This window comes from Notamacropus eugenii, chromosome 3, assembly GCF_028372415.1.
Source record: "Notamacropus eugenii isolate mMacEug1 chromosome 3, mMacEug1.pri_v2, whole genome shotgun sequence".
NCBI classification, from domain to species: Eukaryota; Metazoa; Chordata; class Mammalia; order Diprotodontia; family Macropodidae; genus Notamacropus; species Notamacropus eugenii.
This window is the reverse complement of record NC_092874.1, coordinates 212,750,679-212,774,832: the sequence shown is the minus strand read 5'-3', so window position 1 is coordinate 212,774,832 and position 24,154 is coordinate 212,750,679. Positions and strand designations below refer to the sequence as shown.

Sequence of the window (24,154 nt, the reverse complement as noted above, 5' to 3'; positions counted from 1 at the left end):
GAATAGAATAAATGAAGGGCAGGATAGAATGGAGGGAAAATGTATTTAGTCTTACACAACATGACTATTATGGAACTCTTTGCAAAACTACACATATATAGCCTATATTGAATTGCTTGCCTTCTCAGTGGTGATGAGTGGGGAGGGAGAAAGAGAGAGAAGCTGGAATTCAAAGTATCAGGAATGAATGTTAAGAATTGTTTTTGCATACAACTGGGATATAATAAATACAGGTAATGGGGTATAGAAATTTATCTTGCCATACAGGAAAAGAGAGAAGACAGGGATAAGGGAAGGGAGGGATGTGGTAGAAGGTAGGACGTATTGAGAGAAGGAGTAATCAGAATGCAAGGCACTGTGGGGTGTGGGGAAGGGAGAGATGAGGAGAAAATTTGGAACTCAAAATTTTGTGGAAATTCATTTTGAAAGCTGAAAATAAATAAATAAAAATAGAAAAGAAGAGTCCTTTGGGAGTATTTTAGTTCCTTGCATTGCTGTGAGGGGCTAAGTCTACCAGAAAAATTCTTCGCACATTGTAGTTGTTACTGTTCACCATGGTCTCCTGGCTCTGCTTATTTTACTCAGCATCACTTCTTATAAGTCCTTCAAGACACCTCTGATGTCTTTCTGTTCATCAGTTCTTATAGCAAAATAATGTTCCATTACATTCATATACCACAACTTTTTCAGCTTTTCCTCAGTGGATGGGCATTCCTTTGGTATCCACTTCTTGGCCACCACAAAGAGAGCTGCTATAAATATTCATGTACATGTGGGATCCTTTCCCATTTTGGTGATTTCTTTGGGATACAATCCACGAAGTGATATGGCTGGGTCAAAGGGTATACACATTTTTGACCGTAATTCCAAATTGCTCTCCAGAATGGTTGGATTATCTCACAGCTCCACCAACAAAGAATTAGTGTTCCAACTCTCCTTCATCTTCTCCAACATTTATCAACTTCCTGTTTTGTCGTGTTAACCAATCTGATAGGTGTCATGGGGTATCTCAGAGTTGTTCTGGTTTGCATCTCTCAAATCAATAGCAACTCAGAGCATTTTTTCGTATGACTATAAAAATCTTTAATTTCTGCTTCTGAAAACTGCCTGTTCATATCCTCTGACCATTTATCATTAGGGAAATTATTTGTATTCTTGTAAATTTGACTCAGTTCTCTATATATTTTAGAAATGAGGCCTTTATCATAGACACTAGTTGCAAAAATTCTTTCTCAGTTGTCTGCTTCCCTTCTAACCTTGGTTGCATTGGGTTTGTTTGTGCAAAAACTTTTAAACTGAATGTAATAAAAAGTATCCATTTTGCACTTCATAATGTTCTCTATCTCTTGTTTGGTCATAAATTTCTCCATTCTCCATACATCTGATAAATACAGTATCCCTTATTCCACTAATTTGTTTATAGTATTGCTCTTTTTTCCTAGATCATGTATCCATTTGGAATTTATTCTTCTGCACAGTGTCAGGCATACTCCAGTTTCTGCCACAATGTTATCCAGTTTTCCCATTAGTTTTTGTCATACAGTGAGTTCTTGTCCCAGAAACTGGAGTCTTTGGGTCAATCGAACAGTAGATTGCTACATTCATTGACTAATGTGTCTTGAGTACCTAACCTATTCCAACCTACCTCTCCATTTCTTAACCAGTACCAAGTGGCTTTGATGATTGCTGCTTAATAATACAATTTGAGATCTGGTAGGGCTAGGCCACCTTCCCCAGCATTTCTTTTTATCAATTCCCTCCATATTCTGGACCTTTTATTCTTCCACATGAATTTTGATATTATTTTTTCTATCTCTAGAGAATAATTATCTGATAATATGATTGGTATGGTACTGAATAAGTAAATTTTTTTAGGTAGAATTGTCATTTTTATTATACTGGCTCAGCCCATCCATGAGCAAATGATGTTTTTCCTCTTACTTAGATATGACTTCATTTGTGCCAAAAGTGTTTTGTAATTTGTAATAATTAATTTTATTAGTTTCTCATTTGGTTTTCAGTATTTCTAATTTGGCATTTACTGAGATTTTCAATTTCTTTTTTTTGAGCCTTTTCAGCTGCACTGTCATAAACCAATGCCTGACCCTGTATTATGGTATATGAATGTAATGGAATACTATTGTGCTATAAGAAATGATGAGCAGAAAGACTGCAGAGAGGCCTGGAAGGACTTACATGAACTGATGCTGAGTGAAAGGAGCAGAATCAGGAGAACTTTGTACACAGCAACAATCACAGTCTCAGAGGAATTTTTCTAGTAGACTTAGTATTTCATTGCAATGCAAGGACTCAAATAATTTCCAATGATCTGTTAAGGCAAACTGCCTTCCATATTCAGGGAAAGAACTATGTAATTTGATTGCAGAATGAAGTAGATCATTTTCTTTTTTATTATGTTTTAGTTTGTTTTATGATTTCTCCCATTCATTTTAATTCTTCTATGCAATATGAGTAAGGTGAAAATGTATTTAAGAGGAATGTACGTGTGGAACCTATATAAAACTGTGTGCTGTCTCAGGGAAGGAGTTGGGAGGTGGGGGGAAGTGGGGAAAGGAAGGGAAAAATCTAAGGTATATGGAAGTTATTATAGAACACTGAAAACAAATAAAATAAAATTTAAAAATGCAGTATTGGCCAGATGGAAAAGGAGGTCCAAAAGTACAGTAAAGAAAATAGTTCCTTAAATATTAGAATGGAGCAGATGAAAGCTAATGGCTTTATAAAACATAAGAAGTTGTAAAATAAAACAAATGAATGAAAAAATAGCAGACAACGTGAAGTGTCTCCTTGGAAAAACAACTGACCTAGAAAATAGATTCAGGAGAGATAATTTGAAAAGGTTTGGACTACCTGAAAGCCATGATCAAAAAAAGGCCTTAGGCCTTCTCTTTCATGAAATTATCAAGGACAACTGCTCTGATATTCCAGAATCAGAGGATAAAATAAATATTGAAGGAATCCACTGGTCTCTTCCTGAAAGAGACCCCAAAAGGATATTGTATAATATAATATAATACAATACAATATAATATAGGAATATTTTTGCTAAATTCCAGAACTCCTAGGTCAAGGGGAAAATATTGCATGCAGCCAGAAAGAAACAATTTGAGCTTTATGAAAACACAATCAAGATAATACAAAATCTAGCAGCTTCCATGTTAAGGGATCAAAGGGCTTTGAATATGCCATCCCAGAGGTCCAAGGAGCTAGGATTAATACCAAGAATCACCAACCAAGCAAAACTGAGTGTAATACTTCAAGGGGGAAAATTGACCATTCAATAAAATAGAGGACTTTTAAGCATTCTTGATGAAAAGACCAGAGCTGAACAGAAAATGTGACTTTCAAACACAAAAATCAAGAGAAGCATGAAAATTTAAACAAGAAAGAGAAATAATAAGGGACATTCTAAAGCTGAACTGTTTATATTACTATATGGAAAATCGTATTTGTAACTCTTGAGACTCTTCTCAGTATTAGGGTAGTTGAAGGGATTATATATGTAGACAGAGGGCACAGGGTGGGTTTAATATGAAGGGATGATATCTACGAAAATAAAATTAAGGGGTGAGACAGGAATATATTGGGAGGAGAAAAAAAGAAATAGAATGGAGTAAATTATCTCACATAAAAGTGGCAAGAAAACGCTTTTTCAATGGAGTGGAAGAGGAAGGAGGCAAGAGGAAAAGAGTGTACCTTACTTTCATTGTATTTGCTTTAAGGAGCACACTAATGCACACTCACTTTGGTATGAAAATGCATCTTGTCTTACAGGACAGTAGGGGAAAAGGGGATATGTTGGGGGATAATGGAAGGGAGGGAAAATGGGAGGAGGGGGTATATAGAAGTAAGCTCTTTTGAGGTAGACAGGGTCAAGAGACAATAGAAACTTAAGGATTAGGATAGAATGGAAGGAAATAATAGTTTTTCACAGCATGACTGTTATGGAAGTGTTTTGCATGACTACACTTGTATAACTTCTATTGGATTTCTTGCCTTCTCAATGGGATTGGGTGAGGAGCAAGAAGGGAGAGAAGTCAGAACTCAAAGTTTTCAAACAGTAGATTGCTATATTCTTCAACCACTGTGCCTTGAACACTTAACATATTCCACTGGTCTACCCCTGTGTTTCTGAGCCAGTACCAAGTGGTTTTATCATTGCTGCTCTATGATATAATTTGAGATCTGGTAGAACTGGACCACCTTTCCTAGCATTTCTTTTCATTAGTTCCTTTGATATTCTGGACATGTTGTTCTTCCAGATGATTTTTGATATTATTTTTTCTAGCTCTAGAAAATAATTTTCTGGTAGTTTGATTGATATGGCACTGAGTAGGTAAATTAATATAGGTAGAACTGTCATTTTTATTATATTAGCTGGGCCAATGCATGATCAACTAATGTTTTTCCACTTACTTAGATCCAACTTTATTTGTGTGAAAAGTGTTATGTAGTTGTGTTCATATAGTCTCTGGGTTTGTTTTGGCAGGTAGACTCCCAAATATTTTATAGTGTCTACTGCATCTTTAAATGGGATTTCTCTTTCTATCTCTTGCTTTGGGCTTTGTTAATAATATACAGAAATGCAAATGATTTATGTGGGTTTATTTTGTAACCTGCAACTTTTCCAAAGCTGTTTATTATTACAAGTAGTTTTTTACTTGATTCTCTGGGATTCTCTAAATATATCATCATATCATCTGCAAAGAGTGATAACTTAGTTTCTTCTTTGCCTGTTCTAATTCATTCAGTTTCTTTTTCTCCTCTTATTGTTACAGCTAGCATTTCTAAGACCATATTCAATAACAGTGGTGATAATGGACATCTTTGTTTCACTCCTGATCTTATTGGAAATGCATCTAGCTTGTCCCCATTGTATATAATGCTTACTGATGGTTTTAGGTAGATACTGCTTATTATTTTATGGAAAATTTCATTTATTCCCATGCTTTCCAGTGTTTCCAATAGGAATGAGAGTTATATTTTGTCAAAAGCTTTTGCTGCATCTATTGAGATAATCATGTGGTTTCTGTTAGTTTTGTGGGTGGTATAATCAATAATGCTAATAGTTTTTCTAATATTGAACCAACTCTGCATTTCTGGTATAAAACCTATCTGATCATAATGCGTTATTCTCGTGATAAGTTCCTGTATTCTTTTTTCTAAAATCTTATTTATAATTTTCGCATCTACATTCATTTACAAAACTGGTCTATAATTTTCTTTCCCTATTTTGACTCTTCCTGGTTTATGTATCAGAACCGTATTTCTATCAAAAAAAGAATTTTGGAGGACTCCTTCTTCCCCAATTTTCCCAATTAGTTAAAATGTTATTGGAATTAAGTATTCTTTAAATGTTCGATAGAATTCATTTGTAAATTCATCCAACCCTGGAGATTTTTTCATAGGGAGTTCTTTTACTTAAGTACTCAACTTCCTCTTCTGTTAATCTGGACAATTTATATTTTTAAAAATACACATTCTTCTCATTTAGATTGTCGAATTTATGAACATACAATGGGCCAAAGTAATTTCTAATTATTGTTTAAATTTCTTCCTCATTGGAGGTTGGTTCACCCTTTACATTTTTGATATTGGTTATTTGGTTTTCTTCTTTCTTTTTTTAAATCAAATTGATCAAATGTTTATCAATTTTATTGTTTTTTTTCATAAAACTAACTCTTAGTTTTATTTATTAGTTCGATAGTTTTCTTAATTTCAGTTTTCTTAATCTCTCATTTAGTTTTCAGTATTTCTAATTTGGTATTTGCTTGGGTATATTCAACTCGTTCTTTTTCAAACTTTTTTCAGCTGCACGTCCAATTCATTGATCTCCTCTTTCTCTATTTTATTCATGTAGGCATTCAAAGATATATAACTTTCCCTAAGAACTGCTTTTGCAGTATCCCATAAGATTTGGTAGGTTGCCTTATTATTGTCATTCTCTTGAATGAATTATTGATTTTTCTATAATTTTTTGTTTAACTCACTCATTTTTAGGACTAGATTGTTTAGTTTCTAATTAGTTTTTGATTTACATTTCCATGGTCTTTGATTACATATAATTTTTGTTGCATTATGATCTGAGAAGGATGCATTGACTATCTCTGCCTTTATACACTGGACTGAGAGGTTTTTACGGCCTAGTAGATGGTCAGTTTTTGTATGTGTGCCATGTACTTCTGAGAAAAAGAATATTCCTTTCTATCCCCATTCAATTTTCTCCAGAAATTTATCATATCTACCTTATCCAGTGTTTCATTCACCTCCTTAGCTTCTTTCTTGTTTATTTTGAGGTTAGATTTATGAAGTTCAGAGAGGAGGAAGTTGAGGTCCTCCACTAGTATAGTTTTGTTGTCTATTTCTTCCTGTAACTCCCTCAACTTCTCCTCTAAGAATTTGGATGATATACCATTGGAACATGTATGTTTAGTAATGATATTGCTTCACTGTCTCTGGTGCCTTTTAGCAGGATATAGTTTCCTCCCTTATCTCTTTGGATTAGATCTATTTATGCTTTTGCTTTGTCTGAGATTAAGATTGCTACCACTGTTTTTGGTTTTTTTGATGTCAGCTGAAGCACAAAATATTCTGCTCCAACCTTTTACCTTTACCCTGTGTGCTTGCCCCCATTTCAAATGTGTTTCTTGTAAACAACATATTGTTGGGTTATGGTTTTTAATTCATTCTTCTATCCCTCTCCGTTTTATAGGAGAGTTCATCCCATTCACATTCACTGTTATGATTAGTATCTGCATCTTTCCCTCCATCTCCTTTCTTCTTGTTTATGCTTTTAGTTTTCCTTTCTCCCTTGCCCTCCAGAGTAGTTTTAATTTTTGACCACTCTCTCCCTCAGCCTTCCCTTCCTTCTTTCAGCCTCCTCCTTTTTAATCCCCTTTTCCCTTACTTTTTCTTCCCGCCTTTTAGCCTCCCCTCCATTTTCTTTCCTCCTTCCCCTCCTACTGCCTATTGAGCTAGTTGTGTTTCTATACTTAACTGAGTTTGTTACATCATCCTTGAATCCAATCAAATGAGAGTGTCTCTCAAACAATGCTCTTCTCCCTTCCCTCTTTCCCTCTACTGTAACATATTTTTATTCCCCTCCTTGTAAGGGAATTTATTATTTTTTTCTGCATCCTCCTTTTCACATCACCCATTACAATTCATTCTCATCCTTAAATCACATTTGTTATCATCACATCATGTAATTTATACCCACTCCCTGTATCTATGTATATCCCCTTCATATATCATAATAAATATGCAATTCTCAAGATTAACAAATATCCTCCCTTATAGGGATGTAAACAGTTTGCCCATATTGAGTAACAAGTTTTTTCCCCCTGTTTACCTCCTTATGCCTCTCTTGTGACCTGCATTTGAAGATAAATTTCCTATTGAGTTCTGGCTTTTTCATCGAGAAGGTTTGGAAATTCCTTATTTCACTGAACATCCATCTCCTTTCCTGAAATATTATGCTCCACTTTGCTGGGTATTTAATCCTTGGTTGTAGTCCCAGTTCCTTTGCCTTATGGAATATTTTATTCCAATTCCTTTGATTTTTTTAATGTAGAAGTGGCAAGATCCTGTGTGATCCTGACTGTAGCTCCTCAATATTTGAATTGTTTCTTTCTGGCTGCTTGCAGTATTTTCTCCTTTAATTGATAGTTCTTAATTAGACAATGATATTTCTTGGTGTTTTTATTTTGGGGTCCCTTTCAGGAGGTGAATGGATCTTGAACTTCTGGGTCATTTTCTTTGATAATTTTTTGGATGATATTTTCCAGGCCCTTTATTTTCATCATCCTTTTCTGATAGACCAGTAATCCTTAGATTTTTTTTTTCCAGCACCTATATTCCCGGTCAGTTATTTTTTCATTTTACATTTTTTACATTTTTAATTTTACATTTTTCTCTATCTTTTCATTCTTTAGATTCTGTTTGACTGATTCTTGATGTCTCATACATTCTGTAGCTTCCACTTGCCCAATTTTTATTTTTGTCAAATTGTTTTCTTCAGTTAACTTTCGTATCTCCTTTTCCATCTGTTCAATTGTTCTTGTTAAGGAGTTATTCTTTCCAGTTAGGTTTTCTACTTCCTTTTCCACTTGTCCAATTGTCGTTTTGAATTCTTCTGTGATTTCTTTTTCCGTATTTTTAAAGTCATTTGTCAGTTTTTCTTTTATTTCTCTAATTTGGCTTTTAAAATTCTTCTTGAGCTATTCCAAGAAGACTTTTTGTGTTTCAGACCAGTTCATGTTCCTTTCTGAAGTTTCAGTTGGGGGTACAGTATCAATGTTGACCTCTTTGGTATTTGTATTTTGTCCCCATAAAAAGATTCTATGGTCTTTTCTTTTCTGCTTAACTTCTTACTCATAATAATCACCCTTTCCCTGGTTTTTAAATTAGATCTCTGCATCTGGGGCACAGGGTCCTCTGTCCCACAATTCTTGTGCCCAAAACTAGAGGCTTTGTGTGTTGTGACCTCTTGTTCTTTCAACCAGAAGCTAAAATGCTGTAGCTTACCTGGTGTTGAACTGGCTGATGTAGCAAAACAGAGGCCAGGTGAGGTCTTTTTGGGTTTCCCTGCAGTTACCCTGGAGCTAGCTCATTAAGTGTGGGGGACAGGTGGTCTGGCCTCTGCTGAGATAGAACCTAGGCAAACTCAGCGGTTGGGGATCCAGACCAGTGTCTTACTGATTTCCCTGGAGTGCTGTGGCATGCTTGGGGTCTTAGTGTTGACAGTTGCTGGCTTCACCCCTCTGGGTCTCAGGATCTTCTCCTGGTTTGTTGAGGTAGGGCTATTTGGGACATCTCTGATTCTTCACTGATTCCCTTCTGCCACAGCAAGGGACCCTCTTTAGGGATGTTCCTAGCCTCACATACTAAGAGTCTCTTTACTCCTTCACCTGCTCCCACTGTTCCAGGGATTTTTTCCCTGGGAGATATTCTCTGGGCTTGTCAAGGTCAGCAAGAGGAGAGAAATAGCAATTATTGATCACTCTGCCATCTTGGCTCCCAGATGGAATTCAAAGTTTTTTTTAAAAATGTTAAAATCTGTTTTTACGTGCAACTGGGGAATAAGACATAGAGGCAATGGGTTATAGAAATCTATCCTGCCCTACAGGAAAATAGAGGGGGAGGGAATAAGAGAAGGGAGTGGTGTGATAGAAGGGAGGGCACATTGGGGGAAGGGTAATCAAAATGCACACTCTTTTTAGCTGGCAGAACGTAGACATGGGGGGAAATTTTTGAACTCAAAATCTTGTGGGAGTGAATGTTTAAAATTACAAATAAACAGAAACAAAAAAATAAAAAAGAAAATTCAAAAAATAATCCCAGTTTTGCTAATAAATCAAAACAAGTATTAATTGCTCATAGGTAGAATGAGCTGATACAGTAAAAATAACTATACTACCCTATTTATTTATTTACTCAGTGCTTTGCCAAGTAATCTAACAAAGTATTACTCTGTTGAACAAGAAAAATAATTATGGAAGGAAAAAGTTTAAGAATTAAAAAAATAATGAGAAGAATAAGGAGAACAATTTATGCAGTAATAATAAAACTCAATGAAAGCAAACAACTTTGAAAGCTGTAAAACCTATCATCAATCAAATGATCTTTTAGGGTTCCATAGGACCAATGAAAAAGCATGCTGTGTAGTAAAGAAGGGTCATCGAATTAGGGTGTAATATTTTATGTGTATGTATATATGTGTGTATATATTTATGTATGTATATTTGTGTGCATAAATGCACATGTATATACATATATATACATATATACATTTATATTTGCATTTAATCATTAGAAATTTATTTTGCTTAACTGCATTTTTCTTACAAGAATTTTTTCTTTTCTTTTTTTTAGTGAGGTGGAGGGTGAGAGAGATGGATGTAAAAGAGTTTTCTATTTTCCAGTAATAGAAAGGGTATGCTACAGATGTGAAATGTTGCATGCACTTTCAGATAAAATTGCTGTATTATTAGTTTTTTCTGGCTGTTCCTTTTTTTTACAAGCAAAACATCGACAAAAATTTTCCAAAAGAAGGAAACTAAAATAGTAAATTTCCATATTCTCTTATGTCAGGTAGTTGTTTTTACAAATAGATTGGAATTTTTTTCACCCTTGTTTCATTAATGAATGTGTTCTAAAGTCATAGGAAGTCTTTCTTTGTATGATGTTCTCTCCAAGTTCCCTGAATAAAGCTAGTAGAGCTACAACAGACAGACAAGTAACACATCAGAATAGGAAATGACAAACGACAGCAAAGATTGCTGATCCTTTTTGTCTATGGGTTTTCTTTCATAAGCCTATGTGTAAAACTGTACCATTTACATATAATAAGCACAGGTCTCCTAAATGCAGAAAAACATTTAGGACCCTTGAAATCATTAGTCTTAGCTAAAAAAATACAAGTGGATTGGTGCTCCCAATATAAACATATCAATGTCAAAGAAGATGAAAGAGTGGAAAGTGCTATTTTTTGAAATTAGAGGCCATGGGTTCAAATCTAGACTCTGCCACTTACTAGTTGCATGATCTTTGGGAAATCATTTATGTGCTCTAAGGATGTCAGTTTACTCATATGTAAAATGATAAAATGATTACTGCTCAGGTATCTTCCAGTTTTAACTCCATGAACCATAATCTATGGGAACTAGCTCCTCCAGCATCATATCTGATTTATATAGCATTTATATAGCACTTTATGCTTGCAAAGGGCTATAAATATGTTATCTCTTTTGATCTTCACAACTACTAGCGTCCCCAAAATAACAAAATAAATTTGCACTCCAGGCAAAACCTGCACCCCTCCCATTCCTAAGTACATGACTTAAAAAATGCGTATTATTTACTTACGTATCAAGATAAGTTTTTTGCTATTGAGGCAATTGCACTGGATTAATTCTATCTTCCCCTATTTTTTTTAATTTAACTAAACCGAGTTCTCAATGCCTGAAATTAAAGTTTAAGTGATAGTAAGTAAAATACGTATCATAGCAAGTGATGTAAAAAGATTTCGCCATGTCCTTACAGGAGTGAGAATGAGTTGGCAGTAATGGAAAAAGGGAGGGAAAAGAAGGTTTCAGATTGACACTTTAATATATGCATATTTAGATAATTGTTTCCTGTTATTTACCTATAGACAAGAAGAACATGAGTTGTACTCTCCTTTTCTTTTGCAGTTTTTGTGATGGATGCATGCTTGATCCAGGCTGTGGATTCTGCTATAAGATGAACAAATCAGATGTGGTCGACTCCTCATGTGTTCCAGTCAATAAAGCATCAGCAAATGAGGCTGCATGGGGCAGGTATGTAATCTGTTATTTACCATCAAATTCAGTTCATAGGAGTTGAGAAATCTTAAAACCACCACAGCTGCTAGTGATTCAGTCCACTCAGGCATGCTCTGGCCCCTTCTGTGCCACCATGACCCATGCTGGAGTGTGCTCCACTCCCAGACTGGCATGATAGACACTTCTTGTCGACCATCCAGGCTGTCTTGGACTGGATCTTTGTTTCACTCTGTCATTCTGTGGGCTCTGCAGCTCCAGAATTTGTTTAGAGTCATTTTACAGGTATTTGGAGGGGTTTATCAGACTTATTTTTGTTGCTATTATTCAATCATTTTTCAGTCAGCGTGACTCATTGTGACCCCTGAGTTCTGAAGTTTTCATGGCAAAGATACTGGAATGGTTTGCTGTGTCCTCTTTCAGCTCATTTTATAAGTGAGGAAATTCAGGAAAACATGATTAAGTGATTTGAACAGGATCACACTGCTAGTAAGTATCTGAGGCCAGATTTAAACTCAAGGAGATTTCCTGACACCAGGCTTGGCACTCTATTCACTATGCCACTTAGTTGTCCTTCAGACTACTTTGGACACACTGGAATTTACATCTCTCATGTGTAAAACCTCTGACATCCCTTCTCCAGTGAAGGACCACAAAAGCAGTCCTATGCAAGGCAAAAATATACCCTCCAAAATGCACATACCCTGACCTCAAAGCAAAGTCCCAATTCTGGAAGTTAAAACTGGAAGAATGAAAAATTAAAAAAGACAACAATAATAAAAAGCATGGACATCCAAGAAATAAACCCAGAAGAATATCAATAAGCAATGGAAAAAATGTAACATAAAGGCTAGATCCAAGTAGTCATGGATAAAAATCCATGACTAGGCAAAGAGAAGCAGGAGAGCAGAAGCAGATTGCAGCAAGCATAGAGAACTTATACTGAGCACCCTCCTTTTCTCCCCACTTCTTCATAAAAAGAGGACATGGGGAGAATAGAAGAAAAATATTAATAAATAGGCAGCCATAGCTTAGTCAAAAGATCAAATAAAGTTAATTTTAAAAAGGGTACAAGATTTCCAAAAGATTAAAATGATATTTTAAATGAAATGAAAGTGCTAGAGGAAAGAATTGGAAAAGGAAAAAGTGTTTGGAGGAAAAACAAAAAAAAATTAAGTTTATTGCAAGAGGGATAAAATATTACTCAAGAAAAAGAATTTCATGATATTAGTATGTACCAAATATTAATGACTCTATGAGATAACAAGAAATATAAAAACAAATTCTAAGGACTGAAAAAGCAGAAGAAAATATAAGGTATCACATGTTAAAAAAAATTGTCCTGGGATACAAGAAAGATGATTTGAGCATCATTGAACCATCTCAAAGAAAATAGCCTGAATATGTCACAGATTATGACTGAATCATACCAAGAACTATTAGAAAGAGAAAGTAAGATAAAAAGAGGTAGAATCCAAAGGTCACCTCCTGAAAAACATCAAAATAAATGTTATATCCTAGTGTCACCAAATATATAGAAATATAACCAAAATCTACACTCTCCAGATCAAAGAAAAAATATTGTAAGCAACTATAAAGACTACTATCAGACTCCCTATGAGAGAATTTTAGGATCTCACAGACTCCACAATATGCCTCAAGTAGACATTTGATGAATAAAACACCAAATTTAGTTTTTCTACAGTCCTTTCTATCCATAAATACTCAAGAGCCCAGTCAAGATCATAGAAGATTTCACAGCCTCCATTATAGATGAGCAGAGAACACGTTACAAATCTGACAACCAAGAATAATTTAGCCAACAAAGTGAATAAAATCATGTAAGAGGTTTGGACTATAGATTGGCTTTTCATAAAATAGAAGACCGATAATCATTCCTGATGTAAAGGCCAGATCTGAGTAGAAACTTTGAAACAGAAACATTGGACTCAATAGTAACATAAAAAAGATTATTCTGATTGAGCTATGATCACTATACCATGATAAATACTTACATTTTAATATGAAGAGAATAAATAAGGATTCCCCTCTCAACTATAATTTCATCAATGACAATAGAAGGAATTAAGTAAAACTGAGAATGGTATTTTTATTTTTTTTTTTGATGATCTTTTACAAAGAAAGGAAAAGGAAGGGAGGAAAGAATACAGTGAGAAGAACGGTGAAGAATGGTGGAGGGATTTTACATTATCACACAATAAGGTGTGACATGCAAGTACGAAGCTATACAAAAATGGATGAAGTTAGAAGACTGACTATCGCTAGAACCTCACATCTCAACTTGTCAGAGAAGAATAGAACACATAATAACACGTGGTGTAGAAATATGTTGAATTTGATCTGGAGAGATGAGGGAGTGAGGAGAGAAGGGAATGAAAGGAAAGGCAGATAAGGAAGTAGTCAGTCATAAGCAAAACAAACAAACATTGGAGGGTGGTTTGTAAAGAAAGATTTAAAGTGGAAAAAAAAGAATTAATAAAAATCCATGACTAGACAAAGAGGAGCAGGGGAGCAGAAGCAGATTGCAGTGAACATAGAGAACTTGAACTGAGCTCCCTCCCTTTCTCATCACTTCTTCATAAAAAGAGGACATAGGGGAGAGTAGAGGAAAAATTATTAATAAATAGGAAGCATAATTAATAATTATAACTTTGGATATGAGTAGGATGAGCATATCTATAAAATGAATGAGAATAATAATGCATTAGATAGCAAAACCCACTCATATACTGTTTACACAAAAACACTTAAAACATATGCTCGCAACATGAAGCATGAAGCAAAGGGCTAGAGCTATTATGCCTTTAGTTTAAAAAAGTTAGAAATTACAATCATGATTTCACACAAGGCAACATCAGAAATAGAACTGACTCGAAGAAATAAACCAGGAAAATGCATTATACTCCAAGATACATTTCATAATGAATAAATATGAAAAACTGATATACGCACTCTCAATGGTATTGCATTTAAGTTCTTAAGGGAAAAGCCAAGTAGAAATAGAAACTAAAACTATAATAGTAGAGGATCTCAATGGACTGCTTTAGACCTACACAACATTTTTTAAAGAAAGAAGCTAAAGGCCTCAATAGAATTTTAGAAAGTTTTGATATTTAGTTAGAAAGATATGATGGACTTCTGGTGACTTCTAAATGTTTCTATTTAGAAAACACAGAATATAGATTTATCAGATGTATGTAGTACCTGTACCAAAACTAACCATGTATTAGAACATAAAATTCCCTACAAAAAATATTTGATCACAAAAGAAATGCAGTAAATTAACCGTTACATAACCAAATTGTCAGTAAAGCAATGAACAAAAAAAGGAAAATTCACAACTAATGGGAAGAAATAAAGTAAATTATTCAGAAATCATTTTGCCCAATGATATTCCAATGAAACCAATAATTTACATGAAATGAGTGAATATTTGCAAAATTATAAAATTAACAAATAAAGAAAACAAGCAGAGAATTTAAATAGCGTAATCTCAGAAAGAGAAATTGAAGAAGACATAAATGACTCATGAAAGAAAAAAAAAATTCTGACCACTCAGATTTACAAGTGAATCCTAAGAAACATTCAAAACTCAATTAATTTCAATATTAAACAATCTATTTGCAAAATTGGAAAAGAAGGGATTCTACCAAATTCCTGCTATGATACAAATATGGTCTTGATGCCTAAAGTGGTGAGCCTTAAAACAGAGAAAACAATTCTACTAACTCCTTTGTTTTTATAAGGAGAACCTGTGAGCTAATCTTCTGTGTAACTTCAGCATTTTTGTATTGATTCTTTTTAGTACTGGTTACCTTCTTCTCATTCTCTCAGTTGAAATATTCCTTGATCACCATTCCTCCCTGAAGAACCCTCTTACTGTCATTAATCAGCAACTTCTCTTTCAAGATTTACTATATGTCATCTTATTAATATCCTGTTGGCAAGAAGAGAGTATGTTGTTTAAAGTTCCTTTCTTCTTTAAATTCTGCTCTCATTTATACCATACGATTTCAACATAAATATTGATGTTTTCTCACACTCATGGCCTCCTAATTCCTCAGTTTCTTCATCTTTCATGACGTGCTCCATTGTACATCAGTCACACACAGGGCTAGTCTCCCTTGATTTTACTGTCACTCACAAAGTCCCACTTTCATAAACAAGGATACCAAAGTTTACGTGATTCAGTTTCTCCTTTAGCATGACCACTCATAAATTATTGGATAAGAACCTAACATTTAGAGTATCAACAGCTAAGAAAATATTTATAGGCAATATGATACCTGATATAATTCTTAGCTGCTTTTACCCCCTTTTTTGCCACTCCATCACTATTACTACAGAATGAGAAAGCTATTTAAAGGAAAGATAATCTTCTTTATTTTTTAGATTGTCATCATTAAAGAATCCATCACCATGTAGCCAGGCTAGTTCTAGTCAGTCTCTCCATTCTTAGCCAGTAAACATGGGCTATTGTCTGGGCTTCTAGATTGGAAGAACCTGCCAGAACTTGTATGCTTCAAAAACTGTAAAAATCAATAACCCTAAGGTTATGACACCATAATGATAAGGAAAATTTTAAAAAATGAGGGAAAGGGAACAAGATTAACTAAGTACCTACTATATGTGAGGCATTGTTCTAAGCACTTAAATATTTTCTCATTCAGTCTTCATGAATAGTTGAGGAAACTGAACCAGACAGAGGTTAAGTGACATGGAAAAATATCTGAAGCTGAATTTTAGCTCTGGTATTTAGGTCCAATATTCTATCCATTGTACTATCTACAGTTCCCTTTGATTCTTTGGAGGGCCTCAAACATAGTAAGCATTTTAATAAATATTTGTTGAATTAAGTCTAGTCAACTTTAGCTTTTAAAATATTTGACAACATTTTATTCTCACTTATTAAGTTCATATAGGCACTGGTAAACCTAAGGGCTTTTAATAATTAATACTTAATTGGAATGGAATAGAATGGTAGTCAGTAAATATTGTTGGAAGTTGTCACTTCTGTAATTTTTTTCAAAAATGATCACTAATGCTATATGAAGAAAAAACATTGAACTAGGAATTAAGGTACCTGATTTCTAGACCTGGCTCTGCCGTTTCCAAACTATGATGATCTTCTCCTAGTTATTAAATCTCATATCAGTTTCCCTTTTCATAAAATGATATTCTGACCTGGGCCTGAGTCAGGCCAGTCCTGTGGTAATTTAGGTACAATTTTCAACAAAATAAGACAATCACAGTTAATTCAATAATTGACAAAAAGGAGGTTTATTTAACCATATACACGGAAGGATAGTCAATAAAGATAGGTTTTGAGAGTCCCTTCAGATAATTCAATTGGCCAAAACTCTTATTATGATTCACCATTCAAGCACCTGAGAGCTTCTCCAGCTAGTGGCTACTTTGTACTTAGGCAAGGAAAAGATGTAAATAGACTGGGTCATTAGTCCTCTGAGCCTTGAGGAATACCTTAACCTTTTAAAGTAAAACTTCCCCAACTTGCAAAAAGGAAGGGATTAGGATATTAAAATCACAGAACTTTTGTGAGTATAAAATCAGTAGCACGTTTTATGGAATGAAAATTATGAAAGGATAAGTGTTCATCTCCTGCATCTTAAAATAACCATTTCTGATCTTCAAATATGCTTTCAGAAATTGACTCTCAAGGATTTACACACATTTATAAATAAATATTCTAATGTGTAATTTAGTCATTAAAAAAAATCTCTGCATATTCATAGTCATTCTTGCAAAAGTAGAAATAGTTTATGCTGGCATTTTAGAACTATTTGACTATTTGAATGTCCTAAAGATGGGATATGGGACCTGGACCCCAAAAATTCAACCCAGGTCCTGAACCTTCCCACACAGCCCTACCTAGATGCTCAGCAATCCTTTCGACTATTCTTTCATTGTGACTTGAACCCAGCCCAATACTTCATTGTCTGTTACCTCTCAACTTCAGGCTATTTCCCACCCTTATTCTCATCTAGAAGCCTCTTCTGTTACCTCCTGATCACTCCAGGCTATTGGCCACTCCTAGATTATATCCAGATCTTCCCATAGTGTTTCCATATAAAAGTGTCCATCTTGCCTATTAAATTGCTCAAATTCTTAAAGTCTGACCTGCTTGTATTGGTGTTGCAAGTAAACCTTGTCTCTGACTGAAAGAAGGTTTGATTGATTTAATTCCCATGTGATAGACCTACACCTTTTGTCCTTGAATTTTGGGGTTCCTAGCACCCCTGCACTACAAAACTTAAGATTGTCAGTAGTTAGTAGAACTTTCTTAATGTGCTAATTCAATGCCTGCTTAATACACTATAGTACTTTATAATTAATGATATTAATATAACCAGCTATATGATTAGGTAACATCTTTGTTCCAATTCACAATGGAAATCCAATTTGTCATAATTCATATAACAAAGATTTATTTTGTCTAAGCTACTATGCTATAACTGGTAGAAAAAGTCATGAGATTTAGAGTCAGAAAGCCCATTCAGATCCTAATTCATCCACTTACAGGGCCCAGATAGATTAACTGAGTTGTCCAAGGTCTCATGGTCAAGATCACCTATGATCTATGTTTCTATTTGGTGAGTATAAAAAATTCCATGATCCTATGATCCTATTTATGTGACCTTGGATAACATCCTTAACTTTTCTGGGCCTCAGTTGTTTTTAATCTCCCTTCTTAATATCAATAAAATACCCAAGTCAGTTTTCAGGGATGTGAATCCATATTAAATAGAGGATAAATACAGAAATCCAAATATACAAAGAATATTTGTTAATATAAATAAAAAGTATCAGGGGTTGGCTACTTACGACTGTGAATAGGATCATAAAACCACATAGGTGGAACTGGAATGAACCTTTAAAGTCATGTAGTTCAATATATTTATCGTACAGGTGAGAAATTGTGGCTAAGAGGGGCTAAGTAACACTGAATATCCAACAGTGGTGGGACCAGGAACCAATTTTAACCACAAATCTCTTAACTTTAAATCTAACACTCTTTCCATTGAAACATGCTATTCCCAATTGAAGAGAAAAATTTTAATATGTATTTTGGAAATTGAGAAGACATAATTAGTATATCCAAAAACATTTTCTCTTTGATAAATTTGGCACATAAAGGATATAGCAATATATTTTATTGATAAACCCACATGTATAAAGATGTGATTAGTAAGCCTCACATATGAGGAGAACTAGACAAGAACATTGATCAGTAACAATGAGTGGTAGTTTATAGAAATCAGATCTCTTGCTTAGGAAAATCATGGCATCCTAGATTTAGGGATGGAAGAGAGTTTAGAGGTAATTGAGATCAACCACTTCATTTTACAGGTAAGGAACTAAGAACCAGGATGCTTAAGTGACTTGTCCAAGGACAGCCAGGTATTAAGTAGCAAAGCCAAATTTTTAAGTCAAATCCACTTGTTCCAAATGAAGAGCACTTTTGTCCTCTCCTTAAGAAGTTTATAGACTAATTAGGAAGAAAACAAACATATGAGAAATGACATGAGAGATGTTAGAAAGCAACATATCAACAATTATGTAATCTGTGTACTAAATAGCACAAAATATAAGGATACTTATTTATTAAAAATGTTTTTGAATACCTACTATGAGTGATCCACCATGTGCATGTATTTCATATAAATGTTAAAAAGATGAAGAATAATGATCCAAAAAACCAAGGATTTAAAAAAGGAGACTCCCTTGAGAACATTATCTCTGAGCAATGCTTTCAAGAAATGGTGAACCTTCTGATCTGAGAAACCATACCTTTGAAATTCTTCCCTCAAATATAAACTCCACAGGGGACTTAATTGCACATCAATAGACCATTGGATAGCTAAACTTGGTCCTTACAGAAAAGTTACGCTTGATTATAATGGTCAGGGAGGAGAAGGAAAAGACCCTTAATTATAAACAAAATTTATGTTACGAAATAAATTTCATAACATTTATATGAAATACATGATTCTTCCAATCAGGTTGTTGAAGTTCTATCTACCTATCATGGATAATGATTCTTGTCACCCCAAGGGGTGTCTGATTGTTTTCTACCTCGTTAAACAGTCGCTATGCTGCTTCTTGGTTGTTGTGGCAGAGGACATATTACTTTTGTTGACCTGAAAATTTGATTAATGAAGGCAAACAGACCAAATTCATACTGTTTATTCCCTTAAAGCTAGCAGTTACATGATCATGGAGACAGAAGGAAACTTCTGACTAATACAAGAATGACCAGGATTAAATCTACTTTAGGACAATCCAAAAATGTCTGTGTTCCTCAGATTTAGAGCCTCTATGTGTGTTTAACTATACCATGAGAAAAGAATTTTCCTAACTGAATAAGTTGCAAATACAATAAGATAAGAGAGTTGACAGTGTCAATTGAAATTATGACCCAGGATATCTGTGTTTTCTTTACCATTAACATGTTATAACATAGTATATTGTCACAAAATATTAAAATAATGAAAAAGTTCCATTATTTAAGAGAGTGTCTCAGGTTAAGGGTCTCATAAATTATGCTAAGTCAGCCTCATCTGTCCTTGTTGACATAGGGAGATGTATTCTCTCAGTTTACTTCAGAGAATAAAGAGACTGTTTGGTCCAGGCTCTTCTTCTGATTGATTAAATCAAACTCTGGTTCTTATTAAAGTCCAAAAATGATATTAAATGATGATCATTTCCTCCTTTTGGTCAAAGGCAAGCCAAAGGCTTCACCTATTGACCAAGGAAGGTATGGAAAAACTTCTCTCTTCCTTGGGGGGGGGGGGGGGAAGAATTCTAAAAATCCTTATCTAAGTGGATATTATTATAGAGGTTATTAACCTGTTTCAAATTTATTCTTGTGTGTGGTATCAAGCATTGGTCTATACCTAGTTTCTGCCACACTCTTAAATAGTTTTCTCAGCAATTTTTGTCTACCAGTGAGTTCTTATCCCAGAAGATGGGGTCCTTGAGTTTATCAAACAGTAGATTGCTATATTCTTTGACTACTGTGTCTTGAGTACCTAGCCTATTCCACTGGGCTACCCTTCTATTTCTTAATCAGTACCAAGTGGTTTTGATAATTGCTACATTATAATACAATCTGAGATCTGGTAGAGCTAGGCCACCTTCCCTATCATTTCTTTTCATTAGTTCCCGTAATATTCTGGACCTTTTTTTCTTCCAGATGAATTTTGATATTATTTTTTCTAGCTCTAGAATATAATTACCTGATAGTTTGTTGGTATGACACTAAATAAGTAAATGAATTTAGGTAGAACTGTCATTTTTATTATATTGGCTCAGCCTAGCCATGAGCAACTGATGTTTTTCCACTTTCTTAGATCTGACTTTATTTATGAGAAAAGTGTCTTGTACATATAGTCCCTGCATTTGTTGAGGCAGGCAGACTCACAAATATTTTGCAGTGTTTACCCTAGCTTTAAATGAGATCTCTCTGTCTCTTGGTGTTAGGCTTTGTTAATAATATATAGAAATGAAGAAGATTTGTATGGGTATTTTGTAACTTGCAACTTTGCCAAAGTTGTTTATTATTTCAAGGAGTTTTTTACATGAATCCCTGGGATTCTCTGAGTATATCATCATGACTTCTGCAAAGAGTGATAACTTAGTTTCTTCTTTGCCTATTCTAATTCCTTCAATTTTTTTTTCTTCTCTTATTGAGAATTTTCTTCTCTTATTGCTACAGGTAGCATTTGTAATACCATATTGAATAACAATGGTGATAATGGGCATCCTTGTTTAAACCCTGATTTTATTGGAAATGCATCTAGCTTATCTCCATTGCATATAATACTTGCTGAAGGTTTTAGGTAGATACTGCTTATTATTTTAAGAAAAGTTCCATTTATTACCATGTTTGAAAACCGAGTCAGCAGCATGCTAAAGGAGAACCAAAAAAATGCTGGGGAAAATAACATTTTAATAGTAAGCTAACTCAATTGGAAAAAGAGGTCCAAAAAGCCAATGAGGAGAAGGAGGCTTTAAAAAGCAGAATTAGCCAAATGGAAAGGAAGGTTCCTAAAGCTCACTGAACAAAATAGTTCTTTAAAAGACAGACTGGAGTTCAGGGAACCTTATGACTATTAAACAAACCAAGAAGTTAGAAAACAAAACCAAAAGATTGAAAAAACAGAAGATAATGTGAAACACCTCATTGGAAAAACAACTGACCTAGAAAACAGATCCAGGAAAGACAATTTAAAAATTATGTGACTACCTGAAAGTCATGATCAAAAAAAAAGAGCCCAGACATCATCTTTCATAAAATTATCAAGGAAAACTGACCTGAGATTCTAGAACCAGAGGGCAAGATAAATATTGAGAGAATCCACCAATCACCTCCTAAAAGAGACCCAAAAAGAGAAACTCCTTGGAATATTATGGCCAAATTTCAGAATTCCCAGATCGAGGAGGAAATATTGTAAGCAGCTAGGAAGAAACAATTCAAGTATTGTAGAAATACAATCAGGATAACACAGGATCTGGCAGCTTCTACATTAAGGGATCGAAGGGTTTTGAATAGGATATTCCAGAAGTCAAAGGAACTGGCATTAAAACCAAGAATCACCTATCCAGAAAAACTGAGTGTAATACTTCAAGAGAATAAATGGTTATTCAATGATATAGAGGATTTTCAAGTATTCATGATGAAAGGACCATAACTGAACAGAAAATTTGACTTTAAACATAAGAATCAAGAGAAGCATGAAAAAATAAACAGAAAAGAGAAATCATAAAGGGCTTTCTAAAGTTGAACTGTTTACATTCTTACATGGAAAGATAATATTTGTAACTCTTGAGACTTTTCTTAGTATTTGTGTAGGTGGAGGGATTATACACACACACCCACACACACACATATAAACAGAGAGTACAGGTTGAGTTGAATCAGAAGAGATGATATCCATAAAAAATTAAATTAAATTAAGGGATGACAGAAGAAGATATTGGGAGGAGAAAGGGAGAAATGGAATGAGGCAAGCTCAAAAAAGAGATAAGAAAAATCTTGGAGGAGAAAAGGGAGGCGATGAGAGGGGGAAAATGAAGCTTACTCTCTTCACATATGACTTAAGGAAGGAATAACATGCTCACTAAATTTGGTATGAAAACCTATCTTATACTACAGGAAAGTAGGGGAGAAGGGGACAAATGTGGTGAGGGGGATGATAGAAGGGAGGGAAAATTAGGAAAAGGGAATAACTAGAAGTAAACTCTTTTGGGAAGGGACAAGGTCAAATGAGAGAATAGAAAAAATGGGGGAACAGGGTAGGATAGAGGGCAATATAGTTAGTCTTACACAACATGACTATTATGGAAGTCTTTTGTAAAATGACACATATATAGGCTGTATTGAATTGCTTGCCTTCTCAGTGGGGATGGATAGGGAGGGAGGGAGAGAGAGAAGTTGGAATTCAAAGTATTAGAAATGAATATTGAGAATTATTATAGCATATAACTGGGAAACAGGAAATACAGGTAATGGGGTATAGAAATTTATCTTGCTCTACAAGAAAAGGGAGAAGATGAAGATAAGGGAAGGGTGGGGTGTGATAGAAGAGAAGATACATTGGGGGAAGGGGAAAATCAGAATGCAAGATATTGTGGGGTGGGGCAGGGGAGAGATGGGGAGAAAATTGGAACTCAAAATTTTGTGGAAATCAGCATTGATATCTAAAAATAAATAAATATTTTCAAAAAGAAATTATCAAGGAAAACTGCCCTGATACTCTGGAACCAGAGGGCAAAATGGAAATGGAAAGAATCTTCCTATCAACTCCTGAAAGAGATACCAAAAGGAAAACTCCTAGGAATATTCTAACCAAATTCCAGAGTTCCCAGGTCAAGGAGAAATATTACCAGCAACCAGAAAGAAACAATTCAAGTTTTGTGGAAACACAATCAGGATAACACACGATTTAGCAGCTTTTACACTGAGGGATCAGAAGACTTGGAATATGATATTCCAGAGATCAATGGAGATAGGATTAAAACAAGAATCACCCACCCAGCAAAACTATCATACTTCAGGGTAAAAACATGGAACTTCAGTGAAATAGAGGACTTCCAAGCATTCTCGTTGAAAAGACCAGTGCTGAATAGAAAATTAGAAGCATCAAAAGGTAAACAGGAAGAAGAAACTATATTAAAGATGAAAAATTCCTACAGTCCTACAAGGAAAAATGATTTTTGTAACTCATGAGACCCTTCTCAGTATTAAGCATGTCTTTAATTAAATCAATATGGTCACTGGACCACCCAGTGGAATTTCTCTCCACACAATAACAATTCTGTTTTATCACCTAGACATTACATCTACCTACCAGTAATTATCACATTGCCTACAGTTTCAAAATAATATCAGAATAGCTGTCAGAAAAAAATTGTTTTTATCACCATGACCTTTAATTACTGATAATTTTTGGAAGAAGTTCTACTAGTTGAGGAGAAGGAAACAGTAAGCCCAGCTACCCCTTCCAATTAATGCATGTAGATCTAGAAAACAAACTAACTTGAGTCCTGACTGGTAAATCTAAAGAGAAAATACATCGAGTCATTTTTTCCAGCCCATATACAGAATATAGGTCATTCATAAAGAGATCTATCCACTATTGTACCTCACAAAGCACTCCAGTGCAAGCACTATACTGGGGCTTGCAGTGGTAAAGAAGTCCTGTATCCAGCACACAAAAGTCATCAGACTTTTGTGCAGGGAGCAGGAATAGGTGCCAACTATTACTTGTACCCCAGGTCTTGATACCAGA

General features: G+C 34.7%; 1 protein-coding gene across 2 annotated transcripts in view; it reads left to right on the top strand.

Moving 5' to 3' along the window:
• The window catches only part of SLC2A13 (solute carrier family 2 member 13), a 227,900-nt gene that overhangs the window by 170,940 nt on the left and 32,806 nt on the right, over nucleotides 1–24,154 (top strand). For both annotated transcript variants that reach the window (XM_072654311.1, XM_072654312.1), the window contains exon 7: nucleotides 11,214–11,339. In XM_072654311.1, the coding sequence (XP_072510412.1) occupies nucleotides 11,214–11,339 (126 nt within the window). The remainder of the gene's footprint in view (nucleotides 1–11,213; nucleotides 11,340–24,154) is intronic.